At 31.8% G+C, this 20,866-nt stretch overlaps 1 protein-coding gene across 1 annotated transcript; it reads right to left on the reverse strand.

The window, feature by feature from the left end:
- Window positions 1-936: 936 nt before the first annotated feature.
- On the reverse strand, window positions 937-3,276 carry LOC142631089 (transcription factor TCP5). Its single transcript, XM_075805165.1, has 2 exons — window positions 3,135-3,276; window positions 937-2,444 (listed from the first exon to the last, which is right to left on the reverse strand). The coding sequence occupies exon 2, from the start codon at window positions 2,408-2,410 to the stop codon at window positions 1,298-1,300; it is 1,113 nt and encodes a 370-aa protein (XP_075661280.1). The 5' UTR covers window positions 2,411-2,444; window positions 3,135-3,276; the 3' UTR covers window positions 937-1,297.
- Between the last annotated feature and the right edge of the window lie 17,590 nt (window positions 3,277-20,866).

Here is a 20,866-nt window from a genome sequence, read left to right on the forward strand (position 1 = left end):
TAATGAATTTGTCTTATTTAATGAGTTAGCATTAGAGTTCAAATCCTAATAACAATATATATTAGTATTTTCTTCTTTTTTTTCTTCAAAAAACTATTTTTTTAATTTCCACTAACCAAACATATTTTTTATTTCAAAAATACAATAAACTTGTTTTTTTTTTATAGAAAACAAAAACTGTTACCAAACATAACCTCAGTTTTTTTTTTTTTTTTTTGTGGGGGGATTTACTAAATATATTTACTTGTATAATTTTGGCAACATATGCTTTAAATGATATCAAAGTTAATGAGTTTTATATGGCAAGAAAATTGAATATTAAAAGAAAAAAAAATGAGACATTAGTATTTATAAAAAGTGTTTTTACCTTTTTTTTTTTTATAACAAAAATTGAAGGGAGGCCATTACGTAAAATTTGTTAATAAAATGAGGGGGGAGGAGAGAATTTGAAAATGGGGGGATGGCCTCCTCTCCCTTCGCCACTGGTTACATCCAAACATACTCTTTGGCAATTTGACTAGAATCTCTCATTACCAGTGGCTAAGCCGCTTTCTTTGACATTTAGAAATTCACATTTCATAGTTTTTTTTTTGTTTTTTTTTTTCCGAGTATAGAAAGAAATCCTTTTACCTCACACCATCTAGGCAATCAACGTTTTAACGTTTATATTAATTTCACTGACTTCTCTCTTTTGAGTTTTTTTCTTCTATTTACCCAACTTATTTAGCATGTAAATTAGATTTGTGATGAAGTACATGTGATTACTATCATCATAATTTGAACATGGTTTATCTAGATTTTTTTTTATAGTTTTCTTATAATTGATGTTGGTACTATGGCATGCAGGAGTTGCAAGCCCTATATAATGATAATGATATGAAGAAATGGAAACAAGTTCTGCTTTTTAACTAGGTCATATAATAAATATCGAGCATATTTGCAAATGAATCCTATATTCGACTTCACTTAGTCCAAATTAAGCATTCAAAATTTTAACAAACTGAGTTTAGTATATAAAACTATAAGCACTCAAACACGAGTATGCAGTGTTGTATAGCATTGTCATCCTTAATCCTTACAAACTTGCTCGTATTCACATCACCATTTGCTGAAAATCGTAGTTAAAAATAAATGTATTCGCAAGTTTCTTACTTGTATTTAGACAAATTGAGGAGAAAGCATCCATCTTGCAACTCAATCATCTTCTGCCAATTGTTGAACACGTCCGATGAGCCTTCAAAATGAGAGATTCACAAGGTAGTGACCAGTTCAACAAGAGGAATCCACTGTAAGATCATTAAGAACCAGTGTTATCCTTATCCACTCTACTTCCATCGTCCTCTTGTGATTGAGGAAGCTTGGAATTCTCATTCGTTGGAAAGGATTTTAATGGCAAGCTCATTGAATGAAGAGATGGTGGCATGAGAGGATGAGGTAGGACATGTTGTGAACTTGAGCTCAAGAACTGAAAATGGTTGAATTGCCTTGGATCACTCTCTATTGGGGTAGTAATATATGAGGAATATGGAGTGAAAAGTGCTGGTGTCGTCGTAGATGGACAGAAAAATAATTGAGACGCAGGTGGTAGCGGTAATGAAGACGGAAGTTGTATAGCATTACTTGTATGTGGATTCATTTGGGAGGGAAATAGTCCATGGCTTCCAAACTGAGATAGAGATAAACTTGAAGGCTCAGAATGATGATAGGAGTTATATGCCATGGCATTGTTTAGCAAGCCAGGTAAGGAATTCGAAGAGCGATCAGTTGCCATAGGGAAGAACTTTTGAGCTGAAATTTGTCCACTATAACCACCAATTCCTTCTTGAATTACTTCTTCGTTAGTTTTGACCCACTTGCCTTTGTCGGCGGCTGATCTTCCTGTTTCAACTTCCTTGCTTTTTAGTCTGAATGCAGCATCTAGATCCCAATACTTGGATTTTTCCATAGCATATTGATCTGCCCCATCATTTATAAATGTGGGATTTGCATCAAATGAAGGGATGAAAGAAGGTTGAGAGGCATTTGGTTCATGAGAAAAAAGTTGTGGATGAAATTGAGAGAATCCTTGAGGAATTGGAAGCGGTGGAAGCTTATCAATATCAAGTTTAGTGGCATCAAGCAACCAGTCTATTACCTTGCTCGGCTGATTAAGCCCAAGTCTATCTTGAAGATCATACAACTGAACTGCTGTGGGCACTGAAAGCCTAATCCGTCTGTCCCTCAATCCCCTTATGGTGCAAACCTTGCTGTGCCTATCTTTTCCTCCAAAAGAGCGCGAGACACGTACAATCCTTGGATTTCTAAATCCTGACCATTGCCTTGAGCTAGATGCTGCCTTAGACAACTTCTCAGCATTGCCTTCCCCCTCTTGCTTAGCTTGAATACCTTTTTGTCTTGAATTTGAAATCATCTTACTTTTCTCATTATTGAGGTGCAAGGATTGACTAAACCAACAATAGAATATTCAATGTATTAGTATTCATTTCCCTCTTTTCCGAATATGAATCCTAAAAATTTATATAAGTACTATAAGAGTATAAGTTACATCAATTCATGTGGCCTTTAGCAAAAAAAATTCGTTTAATTATAATATAAAGATTAACAACAACAAAAAAAGTGTCTATTTTGAAATCAATTGTAAAACATGTTCCAACCCATAAATTAAGAGTACTGAGGATGTTTCTATACTCTCAATAATCTCAAAATTTTGGCAAATACTTAAGGATATTTTATATTATTTAATTACTTTAGAATGTTTAACATGGTAACAAAATAGCAAATAAAGAAGGTTTAAACGAGTTTCTTCTAAAACAATGTTTTGAATTGAATTGGCTATTACAAATCATATTTAAGAGTTTCCATAATGAAAACTAGAGTAACAGTGAGTTCAATCTAGGGTAAATGACTTACCCAAAACAAAAAAAGAAAGAAAGAAAGAAAATCTAGGGCAAAGGGAAACCTATATTTTTCAAGCCAATATAATACATGAAGATCTAATTCAAGAGAAGGTGAACATGAACTTGTTAGAAACTAGAAAAAATATACTTTTTTTTTTTACTTCAGATGAGAACAATTGATATATGCATCTACCCTTATACTTTAACCTGAATAATAGGATCATGGAAAGAACTTACATCAGGCAAACAATCTTCTGCAGATTCAGCTAATTAATTCTGGCTATTGTTTTTCAGCAAAGATGAGGAGGAGGAGGAAGAGGGAGAAAGTAGATGCCATAGTGCCATTGAAGTCCTTAAGTATGCACTTCAATAATATAAGTGAGCTTGGTAAAAGGCATAAAGTTCAAATAACATTTTTCTCACAGAAAATAAAATTATTTCAAGAAATTACAATTTGGGAAAAGAAAAGATGCCGATATTTAACTGCTCCATGTTGCATGGGAATGAAAAAAGAAAAAGGAATGGTGTGCTTATGGCCAAGTGGCGACCGCGTGAGATGACACGTCAGCCAGACAAGAAAGTAGTAATTTTGTCAATTGTTCATACCACATACTGAACAATCACATCTTATAATATATTAAGTAAGCTCAGTTGGTCTTCTCTTTAGTTAGATTTCAATTACTCAGTATATGGTACAAGGTAGATAGTTAGCTTCAAGGGGGACCATCCAAAACATAATAGGAAAGAGGCATACACTTTTGACAACCGCAAATAACTTTATCAGTGCATTCCATATAGCATGAGATTGAAGAATGCATGCCTAGTTGTAAAAAAACAAAATAAAAAAGGAAATGCAGACACAAACACACAATCTCCATTCCATGATGTTGGATAATGTTTTCTCTATTTGGAGAGCCTTTCCCAATTTGGGATTAAGGGGTTAGAAACTTATAATCCTTAGTTACAAAAAAACATGAACTTTGACAGAAGTAAAAAACAAAGTATTCATTGAAAGTTACATTCTTGGTTAGTTATAACATTTTCCCCCCTTGTTCTTCAGTGGACCAGATGGGAAAGAAGGACAAGTTTTAATAGTAAAATTTAAGGTTTGCAATTAGATTTCACTTGCCAGAGGATAGAAGTAGGCTGAGAAATTGAATTAGATAAAACACTGCAATGCAAATGTAACTTCCAAAGTTGTGGTGTATGCTATAGCTACTGAAGTTCGATCAGCTGGATTAGATATTACAGATATCAAGATACCATTTAGATGAGGGTCCAATATGTAGGTTCTTTAAGGCATCCACTCAGACAAAGGGACCACATGTATATATGACAGTGAGATTTGCTCAGTACACACTTCCATAGAGATATATATCAGCTAGATGGTTGTTGTTTATACATTATATTTGATATTACATATAATCAAATAATTCTGTTTCATCATTCATGATCAAGTAGCTTCTCCTATATATATGTCAAGTTTGATAATACCAAACCGTTATTCTTGACTTTAAGCCACTGTGAATTTAATCTTCAAATCATAGTCTGGGGTTCCGCCAACTTTCAAAATTTATTCTTTGTGGGTTCCAATGTCTATATACTGCAAAATAAGGAAAACCCTAAAAACACTACTTGCACAATGCAAAAAGAATGTGTGCTTCCAAAAAATTAAAAATTAAAGAGTGATTGGTCCATAGCAAAACAGTGCTTTGTTTGTCCTTGAAATTTTTTCTGTCAAAAAGTAAGACGATCTCATTATCATCTTAAAGAAAATATCAAACAGTTGTGATGGCAAAGAAGTATTTTAGGGATTTCTTTTATAAAAAAATCAATATTGAAATGTGATACCTTTCCTTAATCCCTAGGGTTCAATAATATATCGCTTGTTGAATAAATAAAAACAAAAAATATAATCAACTTTTAAGCAGGAAAAATCTTAAAGACTCTTGGCAGGTTTTCTTACTAGACACCAATCTAGATAATAGGAATCTTCACCAAAAATAATTGAGGTCTAATAGACTGCAGAGATGCAGCTACACCAGTCAAAAGCTGAGCCCTACTTTATATCACTAATGTATTAAACCAAGAAACACACACAAATTGAAACCCTATAAACCCCAAATCTGCCATCCATAGCTTTGGAAGAGAAATTTAATATGTATTGAAGTGCCCCTTCTTCTTCAGCTTCTTCTTTTTGTTTTTTGTTTTTTTGTTTTTAATTAAGTGCCTTCATTTCTTAATTTTGGAAGAAAAAATATCTATAGATGCTTGAAGCTTTTTTTTTTTAAGCCCTAAGACCAATTACTTAACCCACCATCCTTATTCTTTAAAGTACTTGCACTAAATGTTTTTTTATTTATTTAGAAGTAATGAATAGTTTTCCTTATAAAGAAAATAATAAGCTTTTGATGAAATAATATTTTTCACAGTTTTAGGGTTTTTTCTGCACTATATGTGGTGAAAACAGGAAGTTATTTCTGTCTGAATTTCTGTAAGTACTTTGCAGAAGAAAAAAGTGGTGGATTTCACGAGAAGGGTCAATGTTCTTATTTCTTTTGTAGAGAATTATAATAAATATAATGGTCCCTAGATCTCAGACACCACTGATTCTTTGTTCAGGGAACGATTAATTTTCTCTCTGAGTTTGAAGAATTGTTTCTCCAATGCAAAAGAAGAATTTCTCACGGATAGAGATTTGTGTGTTCCGATTACAGCTTATCTTCAAGATGTTCAGATTTATTTATATAAAAGAAGCCTTAGTCAGATAAAGCATCAAATAATTGAGATAGTGCTCAAACATTTTCAGGTGAGAGAAAGGATTGTGATTTCATTAAAAATTAACCTTTTGCTAAGGCGCACACATCCAATAGTAGATGCTTATTGTGAAAGGAGGTTGTACCATTGAGTTAAAGTTCACTGTAAAAATTACCCAATTTTTCTTGTCAGAGCTTGCATAAAGCTACTAAAGAAAATGAATAAAACGTAAAAATTAATTCCACAAACCCTAAATTCTTGATGACTTTCAACCCTTTGTTGATTGAGATGAGAACCAGCACACTCTAATCCTCCCCTCGTATAGACATTCAGATATTTTTGGTTAATTTCAAGTTAGATATTTTTACATATTTGAAAGATTTCAGGTAGTCCTTAACTTGTCCTTTGGATGAAATTTGAAGCACTTTTTGCATAACTAAAATAATAACTTTAATTTTTCAAAAGAAAAAAAAAATGTACTAATCACAAGATAAGGACTCAAGTCTCGATTGAGCAGTCATTTTTCATAGTCATAGGTCTTGCTTTAGCGTCATTTCAGTTTTTTGAAAGAAAAAAAAAATGTAATAATCACAAGATAGGGACTCAAGTCTTGATCGAGCAGTCATTTTTCATAGTCACGGGTCTTGCTTTAGCACCATTTCATTCCCACGAATGAAACACACAATGGTTTGAATGAAATATCATTCTCACAATCTATAGAATATTTTATGTTATATTTATATATTTAAAATACAAGATAGGACATGGAACAAAGAAAGGCTACATGAATTCAAATGTGACAAGAAACTCAATACAAAAGTTTAGATCCAAACTTATTTGGAGTTCTTCCAATTCACTATATAACAATTGAAGAAACCATCCATTTAAAATTTTAGTTACATAACTTTTTTAATAAGTTATGTGACTTATTTAAAAAGTACATATAGATAGTTATTATAAATCATCACAAAGTAGGTTAAAAGAGATAGCTCCAATCTAATTTGAAGCTAAACTTTTTCATTTAATGCACCTCCTCAAGTTATATGGTCTCATGAGGAGTGTTTCAACTTTTCACATAGAAAGATGAACCTTGGGGAAAAGAGGCCTTTGGTCATGATGTCTACCAATTGATCTTTAGTGGAAATGAAACGAAGTTCAAGGGCATTGCAAGTTATTTACTATGTCATGAATCGTTGCTCAAAAAAAAAAAAAAAACTATGTAATGAATAAAAAGAAAGTAAACCTCCGTATGTTTACTGTTTAGTGTGGCCAGAAACTCAAGATTAGCAGTAAATTAGGTGGCTCCAACATTGTCACACCTAAATGTTGGAGCATGAGCAAAAGCCAAAGCCATGAAACCTTAGTAACAGTATCTGCTAAAGCCTTCAAATTTTGTGGACGAGCCAGTAATTAATCATACGTTGCTTCTTGGATGACCCCAGAAACATGGCATAACCTCCTACAGAGCAACTGTCAACCACATAACCAGCCCAATCTACATTTTGAAAATGTGCATGAATAGTTGCAGAGAGAAATTCTAGCAGAGCAAGCAAACCAAGATGTGTTTTATGCTTCAGATATCGAAGGATGTACCATAACCCAATGTGTATGAACTGACACACCTTTAATTGCAAAGGTAATGTCGAGACAAGTGGGTTGTTGTCATGTATTGTAAGGCACACATAATCTGGCAGTAAACTCTGGGATTGTGAAAGGACGATTCATTATGTTTTGAGAGTTTGATTGTGGTAGAAAACGAGTGCACATAGGCTTACAAGTAGCTATTCCAGCACTGTCAATTATTTGATAGGATAAAGAAGTCTCGTGGAGAAATGAGTGGCTTCAACAATGTCCTTGAAAGAAAACTTGGATTTCAAGGTGTACGTGGGGGAGTATTGTTGATGTCAAGGATCGATGTCACATCAACATATACACTAGGATGCAAATTCATACATCATCACTGTTATATGGGAACAAATTAAGAGGCGTTAAATCTAGATGCATAGAACCTAATAAGGCAGAGAAGAAACTTGGGGAAATGCATAAACCATGCTCTCCAGACTTGTTAAAAACCATAGATAGAGCCATTGAAATTTGCATACATAATTTGGGTGAGTGGATCAGTGAAGCAGGGATTAGGTCACATAAACGGTTTCAATAAGATGGCCCTTGAGAAAGGAACTGTTAGCATCAAGCAAGTTAATGACTAAACCATTTGAGACAGTAAGCAATGGACAATATATTGCAAACAAAAAAAATAATCAAAACCATATCATATGGCCATTATGATTTTACCAGAAAATTGAAATATTCTAGTATTAGTTATATAGGTGTACCGTTATATGTGTGTGTACTTTTATATATGCATATTTATTTATTGGTTGAGACCCATATAATTGGTTAAAAATCATTAAAATCTTAAGCACATAATTCACCTAATATGTTGGCCTCAAGCTTAAATTTCAGTCTAATAATAATAAAAACCTATATGTACTGCCTATGCATAATAATGAAAAGTGAAAAGAAGATGAAGAAGAAAATGAAACTAATAAAAGAAAATGAATAGTTGAAAGTTCTCAACTTTCAATATTTCAAATATCATGTAAATTTTAGGGATGAAAACAATATTTAAGTCTTAAAATTATTAATATATTTTACTTTAGTAAAACTCTATTATGAAAGCATAATAAAATTTAAAAGAAGCTTTACTGAGTTTTTAAAATTACTTATTGTTCATTTTTAAAATATATTATTGAATTTTTCACTTACATATGATTTTTTTTATTAATCCTGTATGTACATGCATAATTATAGTTGTAATGTAATAAAAGTCTGGTGGTCTCGCTTAAAATCAATGTTACGTGCCCCTTCTATCAAATGACTCATCGTGGATTTTCTTTTTAAAAAAAATATATCAAGTAAGAATTATTATACTTTTATAATAAAATAGAAAATTTGCTTCACCTGAAACCCGATTATCATTATAAAATAAATTAATATTTATTTCATTTCATTTAAAAATCTGTTGAAAACGGATAACATCTTAAACTGTATATTTATTATATATCTATTTGGGTGTTATCTCCTTGTTATTCTTAATTTGTACAATTAATCTATCAAAAAAAAATTGTACCATTAAGTTATGATTTGCATTCTTTCTCCAAAAAAAAAAAATTATGATTTGCATTAGTCTCTATTATCTATCTTTACATAATTTCTTGAATAAAATGTCATTTATTTTGTATAATTTTAAATTTTCATAAATTCATTTGAAAAAAAAAAATGCTTACCAAAGTGTATGGAAGAAGCTAAGTACGGGAGAATGAAAGTCAAACTAGAATTTAAAAAGAGCTAAAGGACCATTAAGATCATGCTTATATGTTCAAGGAGGTGTAGCTAGAGTGCTTGGAGCGTGTACCATTTTTGGAAGGTTCAAATTAAAAAAAAAGAAATCAAAAAGACATAATTATCAAAAATGAAAAAATTAGATTTGAGCATTAATTAGTATTATAGGCGTAACTCAATTTGATTAGTATTTTAGGCATATCTTTTACCTCAAAAATCCAATTGACCTAAAGCTGGATGGGCTAGAATCAAAACTTCAAGCTCTACAACTTTCTAGTTTGAGTTTTACCAAATTTACACTTTTAGAAGGCTGAAATTAACCCACAAGTAGCTTCTAAAAATCTAGGCAAAAATCAAAAAGTCAAAAGTTTTATTTTCTTTGTTTTCTTTTAAGTTAGGGTTTCAATAGGGCTAAAGCAGAGGAATTTCGGAGACACAAAACTTTTTATTTTTTATTTTTATTCTCTCGTGGCAGCCTAAGCCCTCAATTAGGGTTACGAGTTATGTTTCCTTTGTACGGTATGAATATCCAATGTGATTCTTCCTAAAGTTCAAGATGACAAAATAGTTGATTTCTCAAATAGATTTCTTTTGATGTATGAATTCTTCCATTCTTTTGATAAGTTAAATCATATTTTTCTTATTGTTTAGATGAATTTCTCATAGTTTCAATTAGAAATTAGGTTTTAAAGCGAATGAAATTTTCTTAAACTAATCTAAATGCATTGTTAATCTAGAGTATCATGTGTTCTTTAATTATCTCCGTTCAACTAAATTATAGGTTTTTCATTGTCTAAGAACAATCAATTATGAATATATATATATATATATATATATATATATATATATATATATATATATATATATATATAGATCACAAAAAATTTCATATCAATATAGAGAATTTACCATCTTCATCCCAACTCAATAATATGACCGATTTAAATCAATAATGTAAATAATAAAAATATATAGAGGACCACCATCATTGCCAACATCGAGTTGGGGATGGTAGTGGTGGTAGAGCCAACAGCGACCGCGGTGAAGATGAAGGGTATTTTTTTTTTTTAATAACTAGGTTTGTAACACATGACACAACAGCACTGGATGGATGGACCACTAGACTTTAGTGGTATGGTCCTCCAAGAGCACAAACTAATTTATGCTACATTAGTGAGATATACGGTTACAAAATTACTATTAATTACCATTAATTAGAGTTTCTTATAGTCATTTATGTAACTCAAAGTGATCTAGTGAACATACCAAATGCATGTGATTTAGCATTCTCATATTCCAAATCATTGAAGCCTCACGTTCCAAATCTTGGCGTGGAAATTCTCTCTTTTCTACTCATGCAGTTATTGCAGTACTGTGCCAACCCTCGGGAAAAAAACAACACTTACTATATAAACAGAAGGCTAATGTGATCAATTCGTGCAGTATATATAGTAAATAATACAAAAGCAATCAGAGAAACTTGATTGCAGAACAACAGCAAACCGCAAAACTTGAATTAATATTGGCTGCAGGGAAATAATTAGTTTCAATGTCATTGACCTTGCTTATTGTCTTAGTTAATAAATATGGTAAAGGTATCTGTAATAGTTTTCAGGGGGAAATTAAAAAGATACCTATAATGGTGGGGCAGGGTCTAATATTTAGTCTTTTTCTCCCTAACCTCCTAATGAAGATAAAGAACACACAGCAACAAAAATGAACCCATGATTTCAAACTGAGAGATTTAGCTGTTGGTAGTTTCTAAAGTTGAAAAAGAATAACGAAATAATGACTGGGGAAGGTATACATGCCTGCAGGTGGTCCTGTTATATTTTGAGGTGCTGCCATTGAAGTGGAAATTAAGCAATGACGTATTCATTACCCTCCAACTCTGTACAAAAAAAACAAAAGTCCCTTCGAGTATGAAGCTATGGCAATGTGTACAATGGTGACAGACTTTAATAAAAAAACGAAAAAAGAACACACACACACACACAAGGTAATGAGATTCTAACACAAAAGTATACCATAAACTCTACTCAAAAGTCATATGGTAACTTTTAAAAAAAAGTAAGGCAAGTTGGTAACAGATTTAGCATTAACAAATAACCCTCTAAGAGTGAATCGAAGATCAAGTCAATTTAAATAAGATGCAACCAAATAACTAATAAGTATGCGTCCATCAAGAACGGAGCCAGAACTTAAAATTAGGGAGGACAGCTTTGCTACTGGTTGCGTGTGGCTACTCCAACCTCTAGCTGCGCAGCTTAACCGCTAAGGGTTATTTTTTGATTTATTTATTATTTGTTTGTATGTTTTATGTGTGCTTTTGTTGCTGGGTAAAGAAAAAATTATTTTGTTTAAAATTTTTTAAATGACTGAATTATTTGTTTTGAGTAAAATTGGTCTATTGAATTTAATTATTTTTAAGATATTATTGGTAATTTTTGTTGTTGGGCTAATTTTTTTGGGCTTGTATATTTTTTTTTTAGATTTTAGGTTTATAAATTTTTTTATGCCCTTTAAAATGAGGAAAAAGCTTGAGTTACAAATGAGCCTAGACGCAAACCAATAAAATTTTACTACCTCAGTAGTTTGTAAAAATGTTGTAGAAAAGTTTGCGATTATAGTATTACTCTTAAAAGAATTGATAATATTGTCAAGGGATGGCAAAGTGTAATTTTATAAAAAAAAATTACTAAAATTTATACCTACATATATGCTAATATTTTTTACAAAAAAAAAAAAAAAAAAATAGGAGGGGCCATTGCCCCGCATGGTCAAAGTCTCCATCCATCCATGATGTCTCGTGCTTCTACCATATATATATGGGGTCAAAAGATAAATAAATAGAGTTATCTTAAAGATACTACAAATTTTACTATATAATCTTACAAACTGACTTATAATCAATTACAAAAAAAAATTAATATATTCATGTATTTATTGTTTTATTTAAGTTATACCAATCACATTCGTCAATTTGTAAATTAGTAATATATTTAGTATTTTTGAAACCCAAAAAAAAAATGGCTCTTATGTTACCAATATGACTATGTTTCAAAATACAATTTCTACATTAAGACATTTATGTATTTTTGTTTAAGAGTAATTAAATATTTTCCTGAAGATTCCAAAAATAGGCTACTGGCTTGTAGCTTTACTGACATTTACCTCTTTTTCAATCCTTATGTTAGAAGTTAAATCTATCTCCCCGTCCCTTCCAGAAAAGAAAGCCAAATATATATTATAGGCCATTGGAAATTTTGTTTTCTTCCAAACCCTATATTATCAAGGAATAAGTGGGTTCTAGCTAGTTCAATTAGTAAAATTTCTGATGGTTAAATAGGAGATTTGAGGTTCAATCCCCGCCTACACCAAAAACTGATTGGTGTCTTGATCTGCTGATAAAGAGCTATCATCAGGAATGGACGTCATAGGTTGAAACTCTCTCTCTAAAAAAAAAAGGAATAAAATGTGTTGGAATAAAATAAATAAACATATTCATATGTTTGGTCGTAAGTTGTAACATTAAAATAAAATTTAAAATTTATATTTATGAAATTTCTTACTTATACAATTATATTTCCTAAAAGAAATTTTTTTTATAAAAAAAAATTGAGAAAACATGTTATTTTATGATTTTGCATATGAAAAGATTGTATATTTGAAATTATATTAATCTTTAAAATTATTATGAATTAACTATTATGTACGTAGTTTGATTATTATTTTTATTACCGGGAATGACTATTACATATTAATATCTATTATAATCTACTAAATATGCCCTAAGTTTTCTTACTAAAAACTAAAGGGTTAACAGAAAGAAAAGCAATGGATGATCTAATTTGTGAAGTCAACTTAGAAGGTGATTAACAGTGATTAATTTCGGCCATTGTAGTTATATCTATGGTATGTTCTTTCTATGAAATTTCATTATAATATTTTTTATTTACTTCTAAACCCAACAGAAAATATTTTTAATTATTTAAAAAACTTTAAACAATTTAATTAAGTTAATTTGTTGAAAGGAAACAAACAAATTTAATGTTACTTCCAATCTACATCAGAGAACCTTTTTTTTCTTCTAAACTCTCCTCTCCTCTTGGAACTTCAGTCATAATAAAGTTTTTTTTATTAATTCTTTAAATATTTATTGAGTTCACGGCCTATAAAACAAAAAAATACCTGTGTCTTTTCTTGTAATGCTATATTTGGCAGTGGATAAAGGAATAGAAGTAAATAAAATTAATAGTTTAAATTAAATATACTTTACACCATTTAAGTTTAATTTTATTTCTAAATTAATACTTAGACATTTAAAATTTAGAATTTACACCCTTAAGTATTATGATGATGTCAATATGGTCTTTTCACCAAAGTTCATCATATTTTCACAGTACAACCAAAGCAAATGACAACTCTCACCTCCCCCCGTTCTCCCTCTTCACCCTTGTTCACGGCAACTAATAGCAAGTATAGAATCCTCTCTATTTCACTTGAAATAGATAGAATCTCTTTCCTGGTTAACATTTTTTGTATAAAATTGTTATTTTATTTAAAATTTTAAATGATGACACTAAATATACCTTTAGATTTTTCAATATTTAATTTGAATCTTACAACAAATCAATTTCAAATGGATAAAATTATTTCCCAATTTATCATGTCTTGAAATATTTGGATGACATGTCAAGAGTCGACAACATATTTTATGTCCACTTATTGCAATAGGGATGCTATAGTATAAAACAATCGCAATGACCTATCAAAAAAAAAGAAAACAATCGCATTGCTCTCTGGGTCCAATTTTCTCATACCAAAATTTTTGCTTTCTTTAATTGTGCTAATTAATATAGAAGAAAAGTTGCTGCTTTCTTTAATTTGAGCAAGAAGGAATAGAAGAAATGAAGAATGTAGGCCAATGTTAATTTATGAGTATGGAGGTGTGCTATAAGTATGAGCTGACTTTCTGATTTTCATTTTTATGATGTAGAACTAGAACCCCATGTCCAGGGTAAACGGTAAACCGCGCTGGCCAATTATATCAGGGGAGTAAGAATTCAGACGCAAAACATTGGACATGGTACGCCAAGGACTTCGGAATGTTTGTTTGTCAACACATTTTAGAAAAGGAAAAACTATGTTATATAATATTTACTATATTAGGTATATGTGGGCTCCTATGTCCTATCTAAAAAAAAAAAGTAGATATGGGCTCCTATTAGGGTCTTATTGTAGATAATCTAAGCTAATGAAATGAAGTAATCAAACCAAATTCCAAACATATGGATTCTCAAAAAAAAATTTAAAATTAAAATTAAAATAATAATTCCAAACATATGGGGGAATTTGAAGGAGAAAATGCTCTAGTTAATTTAAGGCGAAAAAATCATTTTCATCCCTACATTTTCACGCGATTCCCACTTTGATTCCTAACTTTTATTTTCACCGTTTTTAGTCTCTATCCTGAAAAACGCGTCTCGTTTTTGTCCCTGCCATTACATCAGAGACGGAAAATGCACACATGACAAACGGAGTGCACTGTTGACACACTAAAAGCTAATGTAGTCATTAAAATAATAATAATAAATGCCACATCAGCATCTAAATTAAAAATATATATTAATTTTAACTAAATAAAAATAATTTAAAAACAGAATTAAAACTAAAAATCATATGAATTGAGATATAAGTATGTATTGAACAAAAACACAAACCAGATCCAAGAACACAAAGCTAGAAATTAATTTTTTTTTTTTTTTAAAAAAAACCAGTAAATCAAAACCCAGCGAAATCAACGACAAAACATCCGAAATCAACGACAAAACATCCAAAATCAACAACAAAACAACATAGCACCAATCAGACCACTGATCATCAACAAACCCTAGAGAAAACCTAATCATCAACCCAAAATCTATAAATTACATCATCAACCACAAATCCTCAACAAACCTCAAAGAAAACCCAGATCCTTTATGCTTCTCTCTTTCAGATTTGGACCGATAGACCACCCAATAGACAGATCAGATCTCACCGAATGAAGAACACAAGACCAAAGGGAGAGAGAGAGAGAGAGAGAGAGAGAGAGAGAGAGAGAGAGAGAGAGAGAGAGAGAGAGAGAGAGAGGCGAATCAAACTGTATTCAGCTCAGTGCTTTTACCACACGCCAAACACGACGTCACATTACAATGCTGCCACCTCGCTTTCCCTTCTTCAGCGGAGGAGCTTCTTCCAATTCACCGAAGACCGTCGCCGTCGCTGAGTCCAAGTTCCGTTAACGAGTTCCCACTCTCAAAATCCAACCGGACAAGGACGTGTACCGCCCCGGCAATCCTTTGATCGTCACAATCCAAATCTCCAACCCCGACACTGCCTCATCGTTCTTGCTCGAACGAACCGGCTTCGAAATCAGAGCCATCAAGAAGCTCGATTCTCAATGGTTCGCCACTCACAAACCCTTACCTGGATCTAAACAACGACGAGATTTTGCTGTCTCTCTTCAATTTCTTCGTTTTTGTCATTTTCTCAATGCTGAAAAGCGAGTGTTGATTTTTTTTTTTTTTTAATTTCTGGGGTTGTGTTCTTGGATCTAGGATTGTGTTCTTGTTCTTCTTGTTCAAGACATACTTAGATCTCAATTGATATGATTTTTAGTTTTTAATTTTTTTTATTTAGTTAAAATTAATAAATTAATTTTTTTAATTTAGATGTTGATGTGTCATTTTTTAATGTCAAATAACATTTTTTTATTATTATTTTAATGGTCACGTCAGCTTTTAGTGTACCAATAGTGCACTCTATTTGCTACATGTGCATTTTCCGTCTCTGATATAATGGCAAAGACAAAAACGAGTCGCATTTTTTGGGACAGGGACTAAAAACGGTGAAAATAAAAATTAGAAATCAAAGTAAGAATCACGTGAAAATGTAGGTACGAAAATGGATTTTTCGCCTTAATTTAATGAATTTGTATGCTCTTTTCAAATTTCATATTGCCAGCCATTTATACTCTTGTAACGCCGAATTACCTTGTACTTTATTTTATGATACTTACATCTCTAGTCATTAGCTCTATATAACATTTCTGTCAACTTCAATGAAATTTAAAGATGTGGCTAGTGCAAATTCATTTATTGAGGAAAAAAATGTTTAAAAAAATCTACTCTCACATTTTCATTCTCTCTCTAAATTTCTTCTTCAATCATTATTTGGGTTTGTGTTTATTCACATAGTGTTAGGTTTAGCCGTTTAGGATAAAATAGTTTTTTTTTTTTTCAATTATTTTTCATTGGTGACGTGGTGCTTGCAACATCATCAAATTCCTTTAAAGTTGATAGAAATGCGCCGCGGAACCAACCACAAGAGAGGTAACTAGCACAAAATAAAATAAAAGATAACTCCATGTTCTAAGGGCAACATGATAGCATCTATAATTTGTACTATTTTTTAGTACAGGGTTTAAATCAAGAGTATTAATTATATTTGTTCATTTCTTTATATATTATTATTTCTTCTAATTTTCACTGTACAACCAAACAATTATGGTACTGGGTATCTACTCCCCTCTCCTTCTTTTTCATTATTAAAACATTCAAAGAAGTTGGAAGGGTATTTATTATTTACTCTACTCCTCACTCCTCTCCTTGTACTCCCTCTTTTAATCTCTCCTCTCTCCAAACTTTCAAATATAATTTAAAGTTTGTAGCCAGGGTTTAAAACTCAAAAGATGTAGATCACCTTAACTAGTAAAGATGCCAATCTTCGATGCTCAATATTTCCTAAAGAGGAAGAGAAGGGGAAAAAAAAAGGCCACAATGTTCACGTAAAGAAAACTTCTTATAAAAAAAATAATTTTACTAACCTAGTGTACCTTCGGATGCCTAATTAGGGAACTTATGATTGGGAAACAAACTTAAATATAATATTTTGACATGCATGAATTATTTAATTAGTCCCATTTCACCATTTTTTTTTTTTTTTGGTTGATAGGAACCAAAATTAATTGTTATATACCCCATAGGCATCAACCGCATTAAACTTTTAACATCAACCCGCCAAACTACTTTATAGTTTATATATACTGATTGAAGTTTCATTGATTTCATAGGAAAGAGCCCAACCTATAAAAATTAGAGGTAGCCCATTTAATTACTTTTATGACCAGCTTCCTATATAATGTGTTCATCAATTTCTTGTGCTCATTTATAGGACGGTAATAGGACGGCTTATTTGCATGGGTGTCATGCCTTCATTGTTGGGATCAATAGGGTTAGTGGCAGATGTAATCATGTCTAAGAAGCATGGACACATCAACAAAATAGTTGTTTAACAGAAATTCTAAGAAAATTGGTTTAGGAATAATTTTTAGAAATATATTATGGAAAAATGATAAAACAATTAATTTTTTTTACGATTTTTTATATTTTTCATAAAAATGATATCAAAATTTTCTTAAATTGTTTATAAATAATTATTCTAAAGAAACCCATTAAGATAACCCTTTTAAAACAATATAACAATTCTTAAAAAACAAGGACTTGCATGTTAATAACATTAATTAATAATGTAATATCTTCCAATAAAAGATACAAAATGCATGCATTTTGGAGACAGTTCTTGAAAAGCAAGGACCCGCACATTAATAACATTAATTAGTAATTTAATATCTTTCAATAACATATACTACATGCATAGTGATGACCCTTAAAACCCTCTAATAGCAAATACCTCACATGCGTAGTGATGAGGCTACAGATTGTGCAAATTGTTTTTCTCATTCTGTACACTTTGTTAGAAGAAGAGCTAAACTCTTCTGCCCACAATCTGGCCCTTTGGGGTTATTTTTGAAACCAATTAGGGCCCATCGCTATCTCAGACCAGCATCCTTGGATCTGGGCTTAATTTATAAGTTGAGATGTTCTGGGACCCTTCCTTGCTTTCTCTTTTGCGAACAAATTAAAGAAAATGTTAACAAATGACGGTATTAGTTTAAAATATATTTTTAAAAACTTTTTATAGAAAAAAAATGTAATTAATTTTTTATGGCTTTTTATATATCTAATAAAAGTGGTGTCAAAACTTTTAAAAAAATAGTTTATTAATAATTGCCCAAATAACACCCATTAACTAAACCATAAGTTAAAGACAAGAATGGACAATTTTTGAATTTTAGAGGTACCTTTCAGAGACTAGAACTGGGCTTGAAAACTTCTTACAACAGTCTAAACTCTTTTATACGCTTATCAGATAGCCATTTCAAAGCTAATTAGATCTCACATCTTCAAGCATGATCTCTTAAGGGTTGGAAGCACGTGGAAACAGAACTCGAAACAATGAACTTGCAGGAAACAGACATAGCAATGAGCAGAACACTAGGAAGAAAAGGAGGCCTCACGTTAAGGAGTTCCTCTTCAACAAAACTATATAATTCCAATTATTTTAAGTTTAGACTTTAGATCAAGCAATTGTAGTTGGCATTAGAGCTAGTAAGCCACTACCGCCTTCTAAATAACTGCTCAAAACTAAGAACTTATTTATTTGAACCTCTAATGAAATGATCTCATTTGTCATCACAACTCAGGTGACAACACTCTCCAAAAGTCCTTTCAGTTTTGGTTAACTTGGGAGTTGGGAGGTCTTAGATCATTAGCATCAATATGTGCAAAAGTTTCCTTCTATTTTACAATAAAAACCTATTTTTTCTATTTTACACGATTAATTTGCAAAAACACCCGCATCAGATTATCTATAATACACCTTCTTTTATTAAAATAATATTTTTTCACATTTTTTTATTATTTCCCTTACCCATACATGGCATCACCACCTTATCTCACTTCTCTCTGAAACACTCTCTCTTTCTTCTTCTCCTTCTTTCTACTTGCTTCTTTCTTCTTCTCCTTCTTTCTTCTTCAGCATCTTCTTTCTTTCTTCTTCTTCTTCTTTTTCTTTTGCTATTCTTTCTTTCTTCTTCTTTTTCATTTCTAAAAAAAAATTCTCTCTTTCCCTATCAAATCAATGCTCTCTTCCTCTCTTTCTCTATCAAATCAGTGCTCTCTTCAAATCTTGAAAAAAAAAAATCTCCCTACCAAGCTTCCATGGCTTAATACACTCACACTTTCTCTCTCATGGCGGCGGCAAGCTTGGGTTTTGGGTTGATTTGCACTTTGCTAAACGGGTTTACTGTTGTGTTTTATTTTGAGTTGATTTTAAGTTGGGTTTGTGATGATTTTCATTAATTTTGAGTTGATTGTGTTTGAATTAAATTGATGTTGTAATGGGTTGGTTGCAGTGGTGGTGGTGGTGATTGGTTAGTTGTGATGGTCGGCTTCTTCTTCTTCTTTTTCTTCTTCTTCTTCTTCTTGGCATTGAAGAATGGGTGAGAGAGAGTCTAACAAGGCAAGGGAGAGGAGAGAGAAAAAAACATAAAATAATAGATAGAAGAGCTACAGTAATCGTGCATATATGCACAGTTACTGTAGCAATTATGCATAAATGAACAATTTTACATCCACATCAGTGAGTGTTTTTTTGCTCAAAATGTGTAAAATGAACAACTTTTTTTATTTTGCAAGACTTTACACATACTGATGCTAATGCTTTTAAAATTCAAAATTTCGGATCAGTCAAAATTTTTCTCGTTGAGCCCTGTATTTAGATGGAGTGAGATGGGGGGAGAAGAGATGGAAAGGGGTGGTTTAATAGATTGCACATGAACTACAATAATTGATATATTCTGGACACCCATTCCCCTCTCATATCCCTCATATTCCTCCATTCCAAACGTATTCCCTAGGTAGTCAACGTTATGGTACATTGGTACCTCTTCCCAAATATATTCAAGAGATTTCCCTCCAGAATATCATAATGACCACCTGTTTCAAACATTGTCTTCTTCTTTTTCTTCTTCAGCATCTTCTTTCTTTCTTCTTCTTCTTCTTTTTCTTTTGCCATTCTTTCTTTCTTCTTCTTCTTTTCATTTCTAAAAAAAAAAAATTCTCTCTCTTTCTCCCCCTCTCTCTATCAAATCAGTGCTCTCTTCAAATCTTAAAAAAATAAAAAAAATCTCCCTACCAAGCTTCCATGGCTCAATACACTCACACACTCTCTCTCTCATGGCGGCGGCAAGCTTGGGTTTTGGGTTGATTTGTATTTTGCTAAATGAGTATTCTGTTGTGTTTTATTTTGAGTTGATTTTAAGTTGAGTTTGTGATGATTTTCATTAATTTTGGGTTAATTGTGTTTGGATTAAATTGATGTTGTAATGGGTTGGTTGCGGTAGTGGTGATTGGTTAGTTGTGATGGTCGGCTTCTTCTTCTTCTTGGCATTGAAGAATGGGTGAGAGAGAGTCTGACAAGGCAAAGGAGAGGAGAGAGAAAAAAAAACATAAAATAATAGATAGAAAAACTACAGTAATTGTGCATATATGCATAGTTACTGTAACAATTGTGCACAAATGCACAATTTTACACCCACATTAATGGGTGTTTTTTTGCTCAAAATGTGTAAAATGAACAGCTTTTTCTATTTTGCAAGACTTTACACATACTGATACTAATGCTTTTAGAATTCAAAATTTCGGATCAATCAAACTTTTTCCCGTTGAGCCCTGTGTTTAGATGGAGTGAGATGGGGGTAGAAGAGATGGAAAGTGGTGGTTTAATAGATTGCACATGAACTACAATAATTAATATATTCTGGACACCCATTCCCCTCTAATCTCCCTCATCTACCTCCATTCCAAACATATACCCTAGGTAGTCAACGTTATGGTACATTGGTACCTCTTCCCAAATATATTCAAGAGATTTCCCTCCAGAATATCATAATGACCACCTGTTTCAAACATTGTCTTTTC

This window comes from Castanea sativa, chromosome 4, assembly GCF_040712315.1.
Source record: "Castanea sativa cultivar Marrone di Chiusa Pesio chromosome 4, ASM4071231v1".
In the NCBI taxonomy this organism is placed as follows: Eukaryota; Viridiplantae; Streptophyta; class Magnoliopsida; order Fagales; family Fagaceae; genus Castanea; species Castanea sativa.